Here is a 16754-nt window from a genome sequence, read left to right as displayed (position 1 = left end):
TATCGCGTTCCCGAGCCAGTACATTGAGCGCGCGAACAAGACAAAAACGGTAAGGTCGCGTTCTCACGCGGTGCGACGTTACCAAAAGTACGCGAGCAGTATTCCTAGGGTTACCTACTGGCAGGGAGTGCCATATTAGCTATACACAAGCAACCAAAAGCTGAAAGTACCACCATTACAAAAAATGTGAAGCAATCCAAAGCCATACACGGTGTAATTAAAGTTACACCACAAAAATAGTTGATTAACTTGAATGCACCTATGGCTGTGAGTAGTAGTACCTACAAAAGCCTTGGATGGCTATGGCAAAAGAAGAGAACCAGGGAAGGACACAGAAAATGCCGCCTCCATAGGGCCAGGAGGACAGGGACACCCAAAAACAACATGGAAAAAGGATGCACCCAAAATGGCCTCCACCACATGGCAAAATCAGTCACAAAGGAAGCATACACAAAATGGCCGCCACCACATGGCCTGCCCACCAACAACAACATAGCAGAATCATCACAAAGGAAGTAAGTACACACAAAATGGCCCTCACCACTACATGAAAAGAAAGAGAAGACAGACAATAAATGCCTATGCCAAAGGGACAATGCTTAGCTTCACAAAATGGACACACCAGACACCACCCCCCAAATTGGTCACCCCAACCATAAACAAGAAATCATTACATAGAGGACAGAAAGGAACTGGGAGTGGCCCATGCTCCAGGAAGACAAAACTACAACCAAATAACACATAAATGAGGACTTTTTGTAGCACAGGGGACACATTAAACATTTTCGAGGAACTTTTATGCAACTCGGGACATATTCTTCGCGAGAATGCAAAATCGGCGTGTTCGGCAACGCGAATCGAGTGAAAAGTCGTTATCGCGTTCCCGAGCCAGTACATTGAGCGCGCGAACAAGACAAAAAAGGTAAGGTCGCGTTCTCACGCGGTGCGACGTTACCAAAAGTACGCGAGCAGTATTCCTAGGGTTACCTACTGGCAGGGAGTGCCATATTAGCTACACACAAGCAACCAAAAGCTGAAAGTACCACCATTACAAAAAATGTGAAGCAATCCAAAGCCATACACGGTGTAATTAAAGTTACACCACAAAAATAGTTGATTAACTTGAATGCACCTATGGCTGTGAGTAGTAGTACCTACAAAAGCCTTGGATGGCTATGGCAAAAGAAGAGAACCAGGGAAGGACACAGAAAATGGCAGCCTCCATAGGGCCAGGAGGACAGGGACACCCAAAAACAACATGGAAAAAGGATGCACCCAAAATGGCCTCCACCACATGGCAAAATCAGTCACAAAGGAAGCATACACAAAATGGCCGCCACCACATGGCCTGCCCACCAACAACAACATAGCAGAATCATCACAAAGGAAGTAAGTACACACAAAATGGCCCTCACCACTACATGAAAAGAAAGAGAAGACAGACAATAAATGCCTATGCCAAAGGGACAATGCTTAGCTTCACAAAATGGACACACCAGACACCACCCCCCAAATTGGTCACCCCAACCATAAACAAGAAATCATTACATAGAGGACAGAAAGGAACTGGGAGTGGCCCATGCTCCAGGAAGACAAAACTACAACCAAATAACACATAAATGAGGACTTTTTGTAGCACAGGGGACACATTAAACATTTTCGAGGAACTTTTATGCAACTCGGGACATATTCTTCGCGAGAATGCAAAATCGGCATGTTCGGCAACGCGAATCGAGTGAAAAGTCGTTATCGCGTTCCAGAGCCAGTACATTGAGCGCGCGAACAAGACAAAAAAGGTAAGGTCGCGTTCTCACGCGGTGCGACGTTACCAAAAGTACGCGAGCAGTATTCCTAGGGTTACCTACTGGCAGGGAGTGCCATATTAGCTACACACAAGCAACCAAAAGCTGAAAGTACCACCATTACAAAAAATGTGAAGCAATCCAAAGCCATACACGGTGTAATTAAAGTTACACCACAAAAATTGTTGATTAACTTGAATGCACCTATGGCTGTGAGTAGTAGTACCTACAAAAGCCTTGGATGGCTATGGCAAAAGAAGAGAACCAGGGAAGGACACAGAAAATGGCCGCCTCCATAGGGCCAGGAGGACAGGGACACCCAAAAACAACATGGAAAAAGGATGCACCCAAAATGGCCTCCACCACATGGCAAAATCAGTCACAAAGGAAGCATACACAAAATGGCCGCCACCACATGGCCTGCCCACCAACAACAACATAGCAGAATCATCACAAAGGAAGTAAGTACACACAAAATGGCCCTCACCACTACATGAAAAGAAAGAGAAGACAGACAATAAATGCCTATGCCAAAGGGACAATGCTTAGCTTCACAAAATGGACACACCAGACACCACCCCCCAAATTGGTCACCCCAACCATAAACAAGAAATCATTACATAGAGGACAGAAAGGAACTGGGAGTGACCCATGCTCCAGGAAGACAAAACTACAACCAAATAACACATAAATGAGGACTTTTTTGTAGCACAGGGGACACATTAAACATTTTCGAGGAACTTTTATGCAACTCGGGACATATTGTTCACGAGAATGCAAAATCGGCGTGTTCGGCAACGCGAATCGAGTGAAAAGTCGTTATCGCGTTCCCGAGCCAGTACATTGAGCGCGCGAACAAGACAAAAAAGGTAAGGTCGCGTTCTCACACGGTGCAACGTTACCAAAACTACCCGAGCTGTATTCCTAGGGTTACCTAATTGCAGAAATTGACAGACACCCAAAACCTGACATACCCCACACATAAACATAAGATTTTCTAAATCAAACCAGTCCATCCATGATTTTCTAATTAGAGGTACACCAGAAAAACAGTTGATTACCTTTCATGACCCTATGACTAGTACCTCTGGCCTACTGGCAGAGTAGGCCACAAGTTTGGAGGCCTATGGCAAGAGCAAAGTGGCTGGGAAACATAAAATGGCCGCCAACAACACATGGCCAGGCCAACCACAGAAAGTTATTACAATGAACTCAAACATGCCTACACACTAACTACATGGAGTACTAGGGTCAGCTATTGGCTTAAAAAAATAAAAAACTTTTTAATTACACAAACAGAAATTCCACAGCAGACATTGCTATTGCATAATGATGACCATAATCCAATGCCAGCCATGATGTTTGTTTACAAACTTGAATAAAAATTTAAACACAGAATTATGATTTTACCCATGGGTACCTCTCTATGTAGCCTGGATGAAATTTAAAAAGAAATACAAGTTGGGACCTCATAAAAGTATAGGCACCCATCAATAATTTAAATCAAGGAATGAATACTGTAGTTAAAAAATTTAAAATCAAACAAACACAAGTCTACAACATCATACTCACTCATACATTACTGAACTCACTTGAAAAAGAGATTTCAAAATCCAAAAGTCCTCAGTAAAATCCAAAAAAAGCAGTAATGCAGCCAACACACACAGAAAGTGATCCTGCCAGCTCAAAATCCAAATGAAAGTGACCACCTCATGGACAAAGCACTGGGAGGAGCCTGGTGGACAGGAACAGGAAGTTGTAAACTCCAGAGCCCTTCCTCCTTAATATTCAAAAATAGAGTAGAAACAGAAAGAGGACTCCTTCCCCCCAAAAAATACATCCAAAGGTACAACTTTGAGGGGTTTTTCACTTGTTTGCTAACCAAAATGGTAATTTATTATTATGGTTTAACTTTTAACATGCTCGCGAGTTATTCTGTGCAAGATTGCAGGTTCTGCGTGTTTGGCAACTCGATCTTACCAACAAACATACTCGCGCGTCCTTATGGCTTTATCGCGCTTCCAATTACGTTATCGCGTTCGCACAGTCGCACGGGAGGGTTTACAAACATGGTGGCAGACGCGACCGGGAAAAAGCGAACGCAGAACCAAGGTAAGCCATTGCCGCGCACGCGATAATGTTATTTAGCGCGCGACAATGTTATTTAGCGCGCGACAACTACGCTCCGCACCGGATAGCGGAGTTATCGGCAGCTACGCGAACTCCGCGGAACGCGGAGTTGCCAAAACTCCGCAAACTCCGCAAACGGAGCGTAGTTCTTCGCCCAGGGTTAGTAATTACGTGGTTGACCAAACATATGTTTCACTTAATGGTCGTGTAATTTTTTGTACATATTTTATTGAAGTTGTACAGAACTTGATTTGAAGTTTTTGTACAATTAAATTTTTGGTTGCATAACATCTGCACTTTAGGCTGCAATTTTGTAATGAAAAAATATAGGGACACTTTGCGCTTAATTGTAAATAATGTACATATTGATAATGAATTGTTCTTTGTGTCTGTTTATATATATATAATATATTTTTTCATATCTTTTGTAATGTACAGTTTTGTAGATATTGAGATATTTTAGAATTTGCATGTAGTTGCACATTTGACATATTTTGCACATTATTCATGACCATTGAGTATTTTGTAAACCAGGGCACTATGCCCTTTATAATTAATCAACCTAGTTTTATCAGTTGAAACAGGAACAAAGGAACTGATGAATAAGGGGTTAATTGCAGGCAGGTCAGAACCACACAGTGGCGCCCCTTTCCTTGTACTCCATATATACCCTCATCTATGTCAAGCAATGTATCATGTGATCAAGCCTCTGGCTAGAGGCGAAACGCGTCATGCGGGCTTGCTGGGTTTTACTTTGAAAAATGGATTAAAATCACTGCACTTTACTCTTGGGTCTGACTTATTCGTTTGGTGAGCAGTCTGAATTTGACTGTGTGATGCTGCGCGAGTGGTATCGAACGGAGAGAAAGTTATATATATATATATATATATATATATATATATATATATATATATATATATATATATATATATATTTAAGATATTAAGATCAATGGATAATTTCAGGGATCTGCTTTTGGAGTGGAGAGACAAAGGATTGATAGAGATAGAAGAATATCATTATCTATATTGTGCCCACCCAAAAGTTCCAATATTATACCTCCTCCCTAAACTCCACAAAGATCCAGACAACCCACCGGGTTGTCCGATCGTGTCCTCCATAGGTTCTTTTTTGGAGCACACATCTAAGTATATCGATCATTATTTAAGAACTTTTGTGGTAGCATTACCATCATATGTGAAAGATACCACCCAATTTTTGAGCATCATCAATGGCATCCATTGGGAGAACAATTTTACATTGGTCACTTTAGATGTCAGCAGCCTCTACACTAGTATTCAACACGAATATGGACTTAAGGCAGTCAAGCATTACTTGAACACTAGGTCAATCTCTTTGCTGCTGCATTCTCAAATGCTTCTATCCATGATAGACTTCTGTCTAACCAACAATTTTTTTTATTTCAATGACGTCATGTATCGCCAGTCACAGGGCACGGCCATGGGAACCTGCTTCGCCCCCAGCTACGCAAATTTATTCATGGGCTGGTGGGAGGAGCAGGTTGTCCAAGAGATGGCGGAATTCGACAATGTGTCCCTGTGGCTGCGATACATCGACAATATTTATTTCATTTGGAATGGCGATGAGAAATCGGCTAAACAGTTCATAGACAATCTCAACATTAATACGTTGAATCTGACTTTTACAGAACATATCAGTAGGACGAAGATGGAATTCCTTGATGTGGAAGTGGAAGTGGTCAACAACATCTTGACCACCAAACTTTTCAGAAAAAGCACATCGGGAAACAGCCTTCTCAAAGCTTCGAGCTGCCATCCAAAAAATCTTGTGTACAGCATCCCCTATGGGGAGTTACTACGCGCTAGGCGCAACTGCAGCACACAAGAGGGGTACGAAAAAGAAGAAGTTGTGATGTGCCAGAGGTTTAGGCAGAGAGGATATGGCAATAGAGTTATTGCCAAGGCTGTAGAACGCAGCAACAGCAAAACTAGGGATGAATTACTAGCTCCCAAAGCACCCCAGACACAATCTGAAAGTATTAGATTCATTACAACTTTTTCGGGGCAATCTCAGGATGTGAGACAGGTATTCAAGAAACATTGCCATGTTTTAAACACTGATGAACATCTCAAAAAATACCTAGGAGAAAATCTTCAGATTACGTTTAGGAAAGGCAGATCCTTACGGGATGAGCTCAGCCATAATTACGTAACTGATAAAAGTTTACCTGATCATGCCACCAATACCGGGTTTGCATGCTGTAAGAAATGCAAGGCATGCAAATTTAGTAGAGATTGCAAAACTTTATTGATACCAGGAACATCCAGAGAATTTACCATAAAAAAAGACTATCATGCAATACCCCATACAGTGTGTATGTGTTAATCTGCCCGTGTAACAAATGGTATGTGGGCAGCACAAAACATGAGGCTAAAAAGAGGGTGTTAGAACATCTGCGAGCGATACGGAATTATAACAGACAGTATCCGGTTGCAAGACACTTCTTTGATTATCACATGCACGATGAAACAAAACTACGTATGGTGGTTATTGATTGTGTGGATCTAGGTGTACGAGGTGGCAATTATGAACTCTCTATGAGGAAACTTGAGTCCAAGTACATAATTGACTTTCAATGTCTGACTCCTATGGGATTGAATACCAGTGAGGAATTGGCCGTTCATTTGTATGAAGAATAAGTACAAATATCTGAATTGGTATTACAAAACAAGCTGTCTGTATTTTAAACGTTTTAAATGTTATTAGTTTAATTTTACAAATATATTTTTTTCACAGGTCTTGTGGGGTACTGCTGGATACAATGAATTTATTTGAACTTGAACACTGTTCCTAATGAGACGCAGTTTGGAAGTATGTTATACATGCCCACTTGGGCTGGGACTTTTTCTGAACAAAAACCTAACCAACTTCTGAATGAACAGAGACTCACTATAGCCCACTGGGGCAGCACCAGTTTTATTATATATGCAATTTGGCTTATTAATTAATTTTGTAAATAGCCCACTAGGGCGAGTGCTCTGTGCAGGTATAACATTCTTGGGATGTTTATTGACATCACATGCTCATTTGGGTTTTTTCAGTTGGTTATACGGGTACAACCAGTGGATTGTTGATATTGCGTTTCCCAGCAACGGGATCCAATCAAATGGGGCATTGCACGGGTGAACATTGCAGCATCCAATGAACGCTAAGATTACGTGCTGTAAAGTAACACGCGATCGCAGATTTCATGTTAGAACTTAGACGAGATGTGTGTGTTCAATATATTTACTTTTATTTTATATGCACTTGTTCAATCATGGTTAACCCTTCATGAATTGATTTGATGTTCCATATGATAACATTTATAACTAAATCGAACGCAGCGTTATTTTCGCATTCATGCGGGTAATTGTTGTGCAACATGTTACTACATACATTTTCTGCCCCAGTATTATACTATGCAACTATTTACTACATGTGGACAGTAATCATTGTTATCAGTATCATTACAATATGGCAGCCCTGCAATACCTTGGTGAAGATATGTTTACACTGGGGGTGTGTTTTCAGCACTTTAAAAATGGCCGTCATTGTTTGTTTGACGAGCGTGAGCAAGCCTTATCGGCGAAACGCGTCGCACTTTTTCACTTTGCCATTAAATTTTGCAAACGAACTCCATGTGTCCTGGTCTACTTCATAATTTTGGAGGTATTTGGTGTACATATCGAAGGCCAGTCGGTGGCCTATCCAGGACCGCGCCACGACAGCCCAGCGTGCGCATACCGGCACTGGAGGAGAGAAACTACATATGAGGTGCACGGGCTGACCTTTCGTGTAACAACGCCGTTTGGACCCAGCTGTAAGAACGTCAGCGTGTGGGATTCTCCAAAAACTGCATCACGAGCGTAATGTATATGCCCAGACGGTGAAGTGTTGATAAGTGCAACGTAGGAACAGTGGAGGACCGGGAAAGGCGTGCCAGCGGGGAGCAACAGGGTGGGAACATCTTGTAACTCTCACGTAGGCGTGCAAGGTACGGGTTCTCTGCCTACCAACGTTAATACACGAAAGTAGGCGAGCGTGTGGAAGCTGACAGGTGACCATAAGCTTCCTGACACGCACGGAGTGTGTCTGCTTAATCCATACCATCATGGCTGGTGAATTGGACTCTCGTCGGAAACAGACAGCAGACAAATTATTCTTCAACATGGCCGGCACAAGTACAGAGCCAACTCTGACCCCTACCAGTATCGGTCAGGAAATAACTTTGCAAACGAAATTGAGCTTGTTAGAAAAATTATACAAAAAAGAACTATCTAAGTGGTGGGAGGCTGAGTCCCTATCCAGATACATCGAAGTTAAACGTGTCCCAAGGGGTCTTAGGATTTTCACCATCCCCACATATGAAGATCCGGATCCGGACATGATAAATGAATGGTCTGACAACACCTCATCCTGTTCGATGATAATGATGAAAATCTTGGTCAAGTATGCCCTCAAAGACCGTGCCAAGCTTCTTAAAGACACTGAGAACCTCTTAGCGGAGATTGAACCTCTGATGACAAAAGAAGCATTGGAGGAACATCTGAAGAAGCTCAATGGGAGAATGGAGAAACTAGAAGAAGAGATCACGGCCAAGAAACAACGGAAATTTATAAGGGATTTCAAAGATTACCAGTCGGGACGTACCTTAACGTTTCAGAAGAAGTATGACCATCTATTTGACAAAAACACAGGGATGGCACTAACCTGTCAACAGAAGTCAGGACCAAATGTGGAAGTAGTGGAAAGCGATGTATCAGATGGTAATTTATCGGACGCTTCCAACTCAGGCATTACCCAAGAGCCCCCTGCCACTACCAGTAAAAGGGTGAATTTTTTAGCCCAATTTCAGATGATGAGTCAGAACCGGACAGATACCTTTCAGGGGGAGAAAGGGAATCAAAGAGGACGAGGACGTGGAAGCAGAGGAGGAACAGGAGGAACAAGAAAGCAAAGAAGAGGAGGATTAAACGCCACAGAAGCTCCAATGGGAATGGCGACAAGGAGCAAGAACACGAAATGAACATGACGGTGGTGAACCTCTCACGCCATGTGCTTACGGAAGGTGAGAAAGAGATCTTGGCACTTGGCCTTTCCTTCTGCCCATCACAAAATATGAACTTTGCCCAGACTCGAATAGACTTGTTTTTGTTTGCCAGGAAGTTAAAATTGAAAAAGTGGTTCTGCACCAAAGTCAAGGATAGACCTGCTGCATTGGCCAGTAATACATTGAGTAACCTTGATGTAGAGGACATCTTTTACTAGAAGAAATTCATGGTGATGATGTAAATATGAGAGAGGAACCTGATTGGGAAAGTTGGGGTTTGGACTTAGATAATAAACTGGGGTCCAAATTTAAACCTAAGAGTGTGTTCTTACCAGCAGTTCAATGTGATGCAATTGATGTGTTTGAGCGAGGAGTACTAAAAGATCTTGTGAAACTCAGATATAAGAAAATACCCCAGAGCAATAAGAACTTGTCACACACACAACTAATGGCCATTGAATCCCTTAGAGCGGACAAAGAGATTGTATTAAGACACTCCGATAAGGGGGGCAATGTTGTGGTTTTGGATAAGTACAAATATATCCAAGAAGGTCTTAGACAACTACAGGATACAACATGTTACTGCAGATGTGACAGGGATGATGTGTTAAGATCAATGGGTAATTTCAGGGATCCGCTTTTGGAGTGGAGAGACAAAGGATTGATAGAGATAGAAGAATATCATTATCTATATTGTGCCCACCCGAAAGTTCCAATATTATACCTCCTCCCTAAACTCCACAAAGATCCAGACAACCCACCGGGTCGTCCGATCGTGTCCTCCATAGGTTCTTTTTTGGAGCACACATCTAAGTATATCGATCATTATTTAAGAACTTTTGTGGTAGCATTACCATCATATGTGAAAGATACCACCCAATTTTTGAGCATCATCAATGGCATCCATTGGGAGAACAATTTTACATTGGTCACTTTAGATGTCAGCAGCCTCTACACTAGTATTCAACACGAATATGGACTTAAGGCAGTCAAGCATTACTTGAACACTAGGTCAATCTCTTTGCTGCTGCATTATCAAATGCTTCTATCCATGATAGACTTCTGTCTAACCAACAATTTTTTTTATTTCAATGACGTCATGTATCGCCAGTCACAGGGCACGGCCATGGGAACCTGCTTCGCCCCCAGCTACGCGAATTTATTCATGGGCTGGTGGGAGGAGCAGGTTGTCCAAGAGATGGCGGAATTCGACAATGTGTCCCTGTGGCTGCGATACATCGACAATATTTTTTTCATTTGGAATGGCGATGAGAAATCGGCTAAACAGTTCATAGACAATCTCAACATTAATACGTTGAATCTGACTTTTACAGAACATATCAGTAGGACGAAGATGGAATTCCTTGATGTGGAAGTGGAAGTGGTCAACAACATCTTGACCACCAAACTTTTCAGAAAAAGCACATCGGGAAACAGCCTTCTCAAAGCTTCGAGCTGCCATCCAAAAAATCTTGTGTACAGCATCCCCTATGGGGATTTACTACGCGCTAGGCGCAACTGCAGCACACAAGAGGGGTACGAAAAAGAAGAAGTTGTGATGTGCCAGAGGTTTAGGCAGAGAGGATATGGCAATAGAGTTATTGCCAAGGCTGTAGAACGCAGCAACAGCAAAACTAGGGATGAATTACTAGCTCCCAAAGCACCCCAGACACAATCTGAAAGTATTAGATTCATTACAACTTTTTCGGGGCAATCTCAGGATGTGAGACAGGTATTCAAGAAACATTGGCATGTTTTAAACACTGATGAACATCTCAAAAAATACCTAGGAGAAAATCCTCAGATTACGTTTAGGAAAGGCAGATCCTTACGGGATGAGCTCAGCCATAATTACGTAACTGATAAAAGTTTACCTGATCGTGCCACCAATACTGGGTTTGCATGCTGTAAGAAATGCAAGGCATGCAAATTTAGTAGAGATTGTAAAACTTTATTGATACCAGGAACATCCAGAGAATTTACCATCAAAAAAAGACTATCTTGCAATACCCCATACAGTGTGTATGTGTTAATCTGCCCGTGTAACAAATGGTATGTGGGCAGCACAAAACATGAGGCTAAAAAGAGGGTGTTAGAACATCTGCGAGCGATACGGAATTATAACAGACAGTATCCGGTCGCAAGACACTTCTTTGATTATCACATGCAGGGTGAAACAAAACTACGTATGGTGGTTATTGATTGTGTGGATCTAGGTGTACGAGGTGGCAATTATGAACTCTCTATGAGGAAACTTGAGTCCAAGTACATAATTGACTTTCAATGTCTGACTCCTATGGGATTGAATACCAGTGAGGAATTGGCCGTTCATTTGTATGAAGAATAAGTACAAATATGTTAATGTTAATGTTAATATGTATTTATAAGCGCTCGTACGCCCGGGGGCTTCATGGCGCTGTAGGAAGGAACGAAGCGCATAGGTCACAGTAGAGAATAAGCAGCTCAGCAATGCGCCTGAGAAAAGAGCCAGGTTTTCAGGGAGTTTCTAAAACTGAGGATGTTGTCATTCAGTTTCAGATGAAGGGGAAGAGAGTTCCAGAAGCCAGCCGCAAGATGGTCAAAACAGCTGCCTCCGAGACGCTTCCTCTTGTAGGGTGGGACGGTCAGAAGGGATTTGTGAGTGGACCGGAGGTTGCGGGAAGGGATGTATCTCTTAAACATGTCTCTGATGAAAAGAGGGCCAGAGTCGGGCAGAGATTTAAATAAAATGCACCCAGTTTTAAACGCCACACGCTGCTCCACAGGAAGCCAGTGTAGCTGTTTCAAGCCAAGTCTAACAGACTGCCTCTTAGAGAGATTCAAGAGAAGTCTAGCTGCCTGATTCTGGACCAACTGAAGGCGTTTTAGCTCTCCAGTTTGAAGCCCAAAATAAAGGCTATTGGAAAAATCTAGTCTAGACAGAACCAGGGAGATGACAATCTGAGTAAGGGCAGCCGGAGAGAAGAAGCAGGCGATTTTCTTGATTTTCTTCAGCTGGAAGAAACTAGCTGATACAACTGCTCCTACTTGCTTTTTTAGGGAGAGGTCCTCGCTAATATAAATTCCCAGGCTCTTAACCGAAATATCTGAATTGGTATTACAAAACAAGCTGTCTGTATTTTAAACATTTTAAATGTTATTAGTTTAATTTTACAAATATATTTTTTTCACAGGTCTTGTGGGGTACTGCTAGATACAATGAATTTATTTGAACTTGAACACTGTTCCTAATGAGACGCAATTTGGAAGTATGTTATACATGCCCACTTGGGCTGGGACTTTTTCTGAACAAAAACCTAACCAACTTCTGAATGAACAGAGACTCACTATAGCCCACTGGGGCGGCACCAGTTTTGTTATATATGCAATTTGGCTTATTAATTAATTTTGTAAATAGCCCACTAGGGCAAGTGCTCTGTGCAGGTATAACATTCTTGGGATGTTTATTGACATCACATGCTCATTTGGGTTTTTTCAGTTGGTTATACGGGTACAACCAGTGGATTGTTGATATTGCGTTTCACAGCAACGGGATCCAATCAAATGGGGCATTGCACGGGTGAACATTGCAGCATCCAATGAACGCTAAGATTACGTGCTGTAAAGTAACACGCGATCGCAAATTTCATGTTAGAACTTAGACGAGATGTGTGTGTTCAATATATTTACTTTTATTTTATATGCACTTGTTCAATCATGGTTAACCCTTCATGAATTGATTTGATGTTCCATATGATAACATTTATAACGAAATCGAACGCAGCGTTATTTTCGCATTCATGCGGGTAATTGTTGTGCAAAATGTTACTACGTACATTTTCTGCCCCAGTATTATACTATGCAACTATTTACTACATGTGGACAGTAATCATTGTTATCAGTATCATTACAATATGGCAGCCCTGCAATACCTTGGTGAAGATATGTTTACACTGGGGGTGTGTTTTCAGCACTTTAAAAATGGCCGTCATTGTTTGTTTGACGAGCGTGAGCAAGCCTTCTAGGCGAAACGCATCGCACTTTTTCACTTTGCCATTAAATTTTGCAAACGAACTCTGTGTGTCCTGGTCTACTTCAGAATTTTGGAGGTATTTGGTGTACATATATATATATATATATATATATATATATATATATATATATATATATATATATATATATATATATATATATATATATATATATATATATATATATATATATATATATATATATATATATATATATATATATATATATATATATATATATATAATAGGAAGCAGAGAACTCTCTGTCCCTTTCTAGTTTGGTATGGATGGCACTGTGCTAATCCTGTGCTTAGAAACATTTCTAAAAAAATAAACATCTGAGGTGAGCAGGTTCAGAGTGTCGCTGGCATTGCAGGGTTCTCTACATAGGATCTCCTCTCCACCTAAATTTGGGAACTACCCAGAGTTCTCTGCTCCCTATTTTGCATAATTTGTTTAGCAACTTAAGCCTGAAAGGGGATTATTTTGACTGGGTGCACCCTTGGGTCTGCATAAAGCTTGAGCTCTAATGAGAGCGAAACATGTTTCAAGGGTTGCTTTTATGCAATCCAGTTTGGCATGGATGGTAATTTATGAATTAAAAGCTGTAATGCTGTGCCTGGAGTGGTAAACGGTCTTTGTCATTTTTCAGCTGGGCATGGATAGCACTTTGCTGATCCTATGCTTAAAGATTTTGCTATATAAATGTCAAAAGACTTTGGGCTAGATGTAGGTAATTTTATTTTACCACTTCTTAAATACTGAAGCCCATAGGAATCAATGGGCGTTACCGAATCGGTATTTACCGATTCGGTAAATACCGATTCCAGCAAGGGTGCAGGGGATGTCACTTTGACACCCTCTAGCACCCCAAATACAGGCATGTGTGCCATGTGGCACACAGATATGCCCTAAGGGCATGTCTGTCTGTCACATGGCATAGGTGTGCATGCACACATGTGCATGCACACCTGGATTCTGTATTTTACCACCCAATTGGATTGGGTGGTAAAATACCGAATCTGAAAGGCCTTTGGGACTCAGAAGAGTCCCACCTACATCTAGAAGTTACCGAATCGGTAAAAATACTGATTCGGTATTTTACCGATTCGGTAAATTTACCGATTCAGTAAATTTACTGAATCTGTAAAATTGGCCCTCTACATCCCAAAAACCCATTTACCGGTCGGTAACGGCCAAAATCGGCCGTTACCGGCCGGTAAATGGCCACCTACATGTGGCCCTTTGTCCCCTTCTACCTTGGCATGGGTGGCACTGTGCTAATCCTATGCTTAAAAACTTTGCTAGAAAACAGACATTTGGGGTATTCAGATTCAGAGTGTCACTCTATATAAGAGCTGCTCTCCACCTAAATTTGGGGACTACCCAGAGCTCTCTGCTTCCTATTTTGCATAATTTATTCGGTACTCGAAGCCTGAAAGGTTATTGTTTTGACACACACACACACGTACACTCACTCACTCACTCACTCACTCACTCACTCACTCACTCACTCACTCACACAGTCCATTGTTCTGTTCTGGTCTAATTCACGTTTTGTTGCCACCTACCACAACATACAAGATTGCTCATTGAGTCAGCAAAGTTCTTCCATTGGCTCTATTGGCATGTCAGTCACAGTTTTTTATTTCTGCTCTTCTATTTATTTGTGCGATGGGGCATAGTAAAATAAGCCACCTTTACTTCAGTACTTTTACGTTTTGAAAGCCTTAAATGTTTTAAAGCCTGTCAAGGCTTGCGCTGTTGGCTTTGACAATGCTTGTTCTCTGTTCCATTTGAGCATTCAGTTAGATTTGAAAAAACACGGATTTCTCCAACCGGTGACACTCACCAAACGCATCTAAATAAATCATTAAAAAAATGTGGTAGTACAAGAAAACTGCTTTTTGTGCTTTTCGGCCTTTCCACTCGAGCATGCCTCTGCACTAGCCTTCGGTCTGTCTACCAGCACCTGAAACAGTGGCGTCACTAGGGTTGGTGTCACCCGGTGCGGGTAACTCATGGTGTCACCCCCTCACGACCTACCGCATGGACCTTCTCCGCTCCGAGTCTGCCAGTGGACACAGATGGCAAATCGGGACCATACAGAATCCTTAGTAACGTTTGTAAATTTAGTTCCTATATTTCCTGCATTTTTATATTGAGAATTTCATCTATGTAGTGCATTGCTACATCATAAATGAATCCTCAACATAAACAAAAAAACAGATGAAACAAACAAACCATTTAACTAAAGTCAGTAGGCAAGTGCTAAATTTGTGTAGTAAAGTGAAATCCATCTGAAGAGGCCAACTCACTATCAGGATAGCAGTGTAATGTCATTGCAACCTGGCTGGAACAGTGGATAAGAGTGCAACGAGTTAATGGCTGCAAGATACATTTCTGTTGCAGCTGATATTTCAGGATACAGGGCACAACCCCGGTGTCCTGAGAAACAATTTCAAGTTTTCAAGGCCACTTAAGTGGGTAAGGTGAGTACAACCTGGCCTATAGACCTTAATTGGGAGACCCTCAAATGAAATCGGCTGGTTTAAATAAAAAATAAATTAATAAAAATGAGTTGCCCTTTCAGAGGATCCTTTCAGGATTCATGGAATCTTGACATCTAAATTGGCGTCTGTTGTCCTCAGTCTTTGACTGAGTACCATTTACTGCAGACACTATTTCTGGTTTCAATGTAATGCGAATCCTGAAAAAGATCCATCAACCAGGCAAGCTTTACGCCAGAGTACCGCAAACCCATGGTGAACTTCAACCCATAACTCACCATTGGGGGTTTGCCATCATAGGTTAGGACCACAGAACCTCACATGGTGCGGTATGGGTCACAGAAACTTGCTGTGGGTTTGCGATACTCAAGGAGGGTTCACTGTACTCGTGAGCCATGCTGGGGCAGGGCCCAGCATCAATGCACAACTAGGTTTACCTGCATGCATAGGGTTGGTGAACAACCTTTATAACGCAACTTTTAGCACGCAGTGCTATTACAACGCAGACTTTAAAACGAAAACCATTACAACGCATTACACTGGGGGGGCTCTAGGATAGGGAATAGTTTTAATTTACTATCCAACACCTTCCCTAGTGTCCATGGGGACTGATTTTGGAATAGTAAATTGAACTATTCACTATCCAGCACCCCCCAGTGTAATGCGTTGTAATGGAATGCGTTTTAAAACTTGCGTTGTTACAGCATGCGTGGTAAAAGCATGTACATCCATAGGGTTGTATGCAGGGCCTAGTCCTGGCTGTGCGTAATTCAGTATGTCATTAAAAAAGTAGGATATTCACTGAAAAAAACAGTTATAAACTGATTTATACTTCTGTCTCAAAGACGCAAAACCACTAAACCTTGCAGTTTTGGTTTGAAATGCATCCCATAATTCACACCACCCAAAGTAAAACAAGCATTTAAAATAAGACAATAAAGAAAAGGTGACTAACAAGCGCAAAACCTGGTGAACGACTTGAGTTATGGCATATTTCACTGATTTTGCTCTATTGGGCAAGAACCTTAATTAAGGTTCCTAACTTTTTTTTTTCATTGAGAGAACACAAACAGACGTGTGTGTCCTGGAACAGTAGTAAGTTTGCTTCGCCATGAGGTGGCATGAAACTGTCCCACTGCCACACACGTCAGTCCTGAGACATATCCAAAGTGGTAGATAGCCAAAGGCACAAAGAAGCTGGAAATGTAAGGACCATACCACTCTCTT

The 16754-nt window shown here is 41.7% G+C and overlaps 1 protein-coding gene across 1 annotated transcript; it reads left to right on the top strand.

Moving 5' to 3' along the window:
* Window positions 1–8068: 8068 nt before the first annotated feature.
* Window positions 8069–8983, top strand: LOC147710615 (uncharacterized). The gene has a single exon (XM_086920038.1). The coding sequence runs from the start codon at window positions 8069–8071 to the stop codon at window positions 8981–8983; it is 915 nt and encodes a 304-aa protein (XP_086776164.1).
* The last annotated feature ends 7771 nt before the right edge of the window (window positions 8984–16754 follow it).

This window comes from Lissotriton vulgaris, chromosome 5, assembly GCF_964263255.1.
Source record: "Lissotriton vulgaris chromosome 5, aLisVul1.2, whole genome shotgun sequence".
NCBI lineage: Eukaryota > Metazoa > Chordata > Amphibia > Caudata > Salamandridae > Lissotriton > Lissotriton vulgaris.
The sequence above is the reverse complement of the archived record's forward strand: the minus strand, read 5'-3'. Positions and strand labels throughout refer to the sequence as shown.

Excerpts from the sequence above, each read along its gene's own strand:
- LOC147710615 (XM_086920038.1), top strand. The coding sequence starts at position 8,069 with ATGGCTGGTGAATTGGACTCTCGTCGGAAACAGACAGCAGACAAATTA.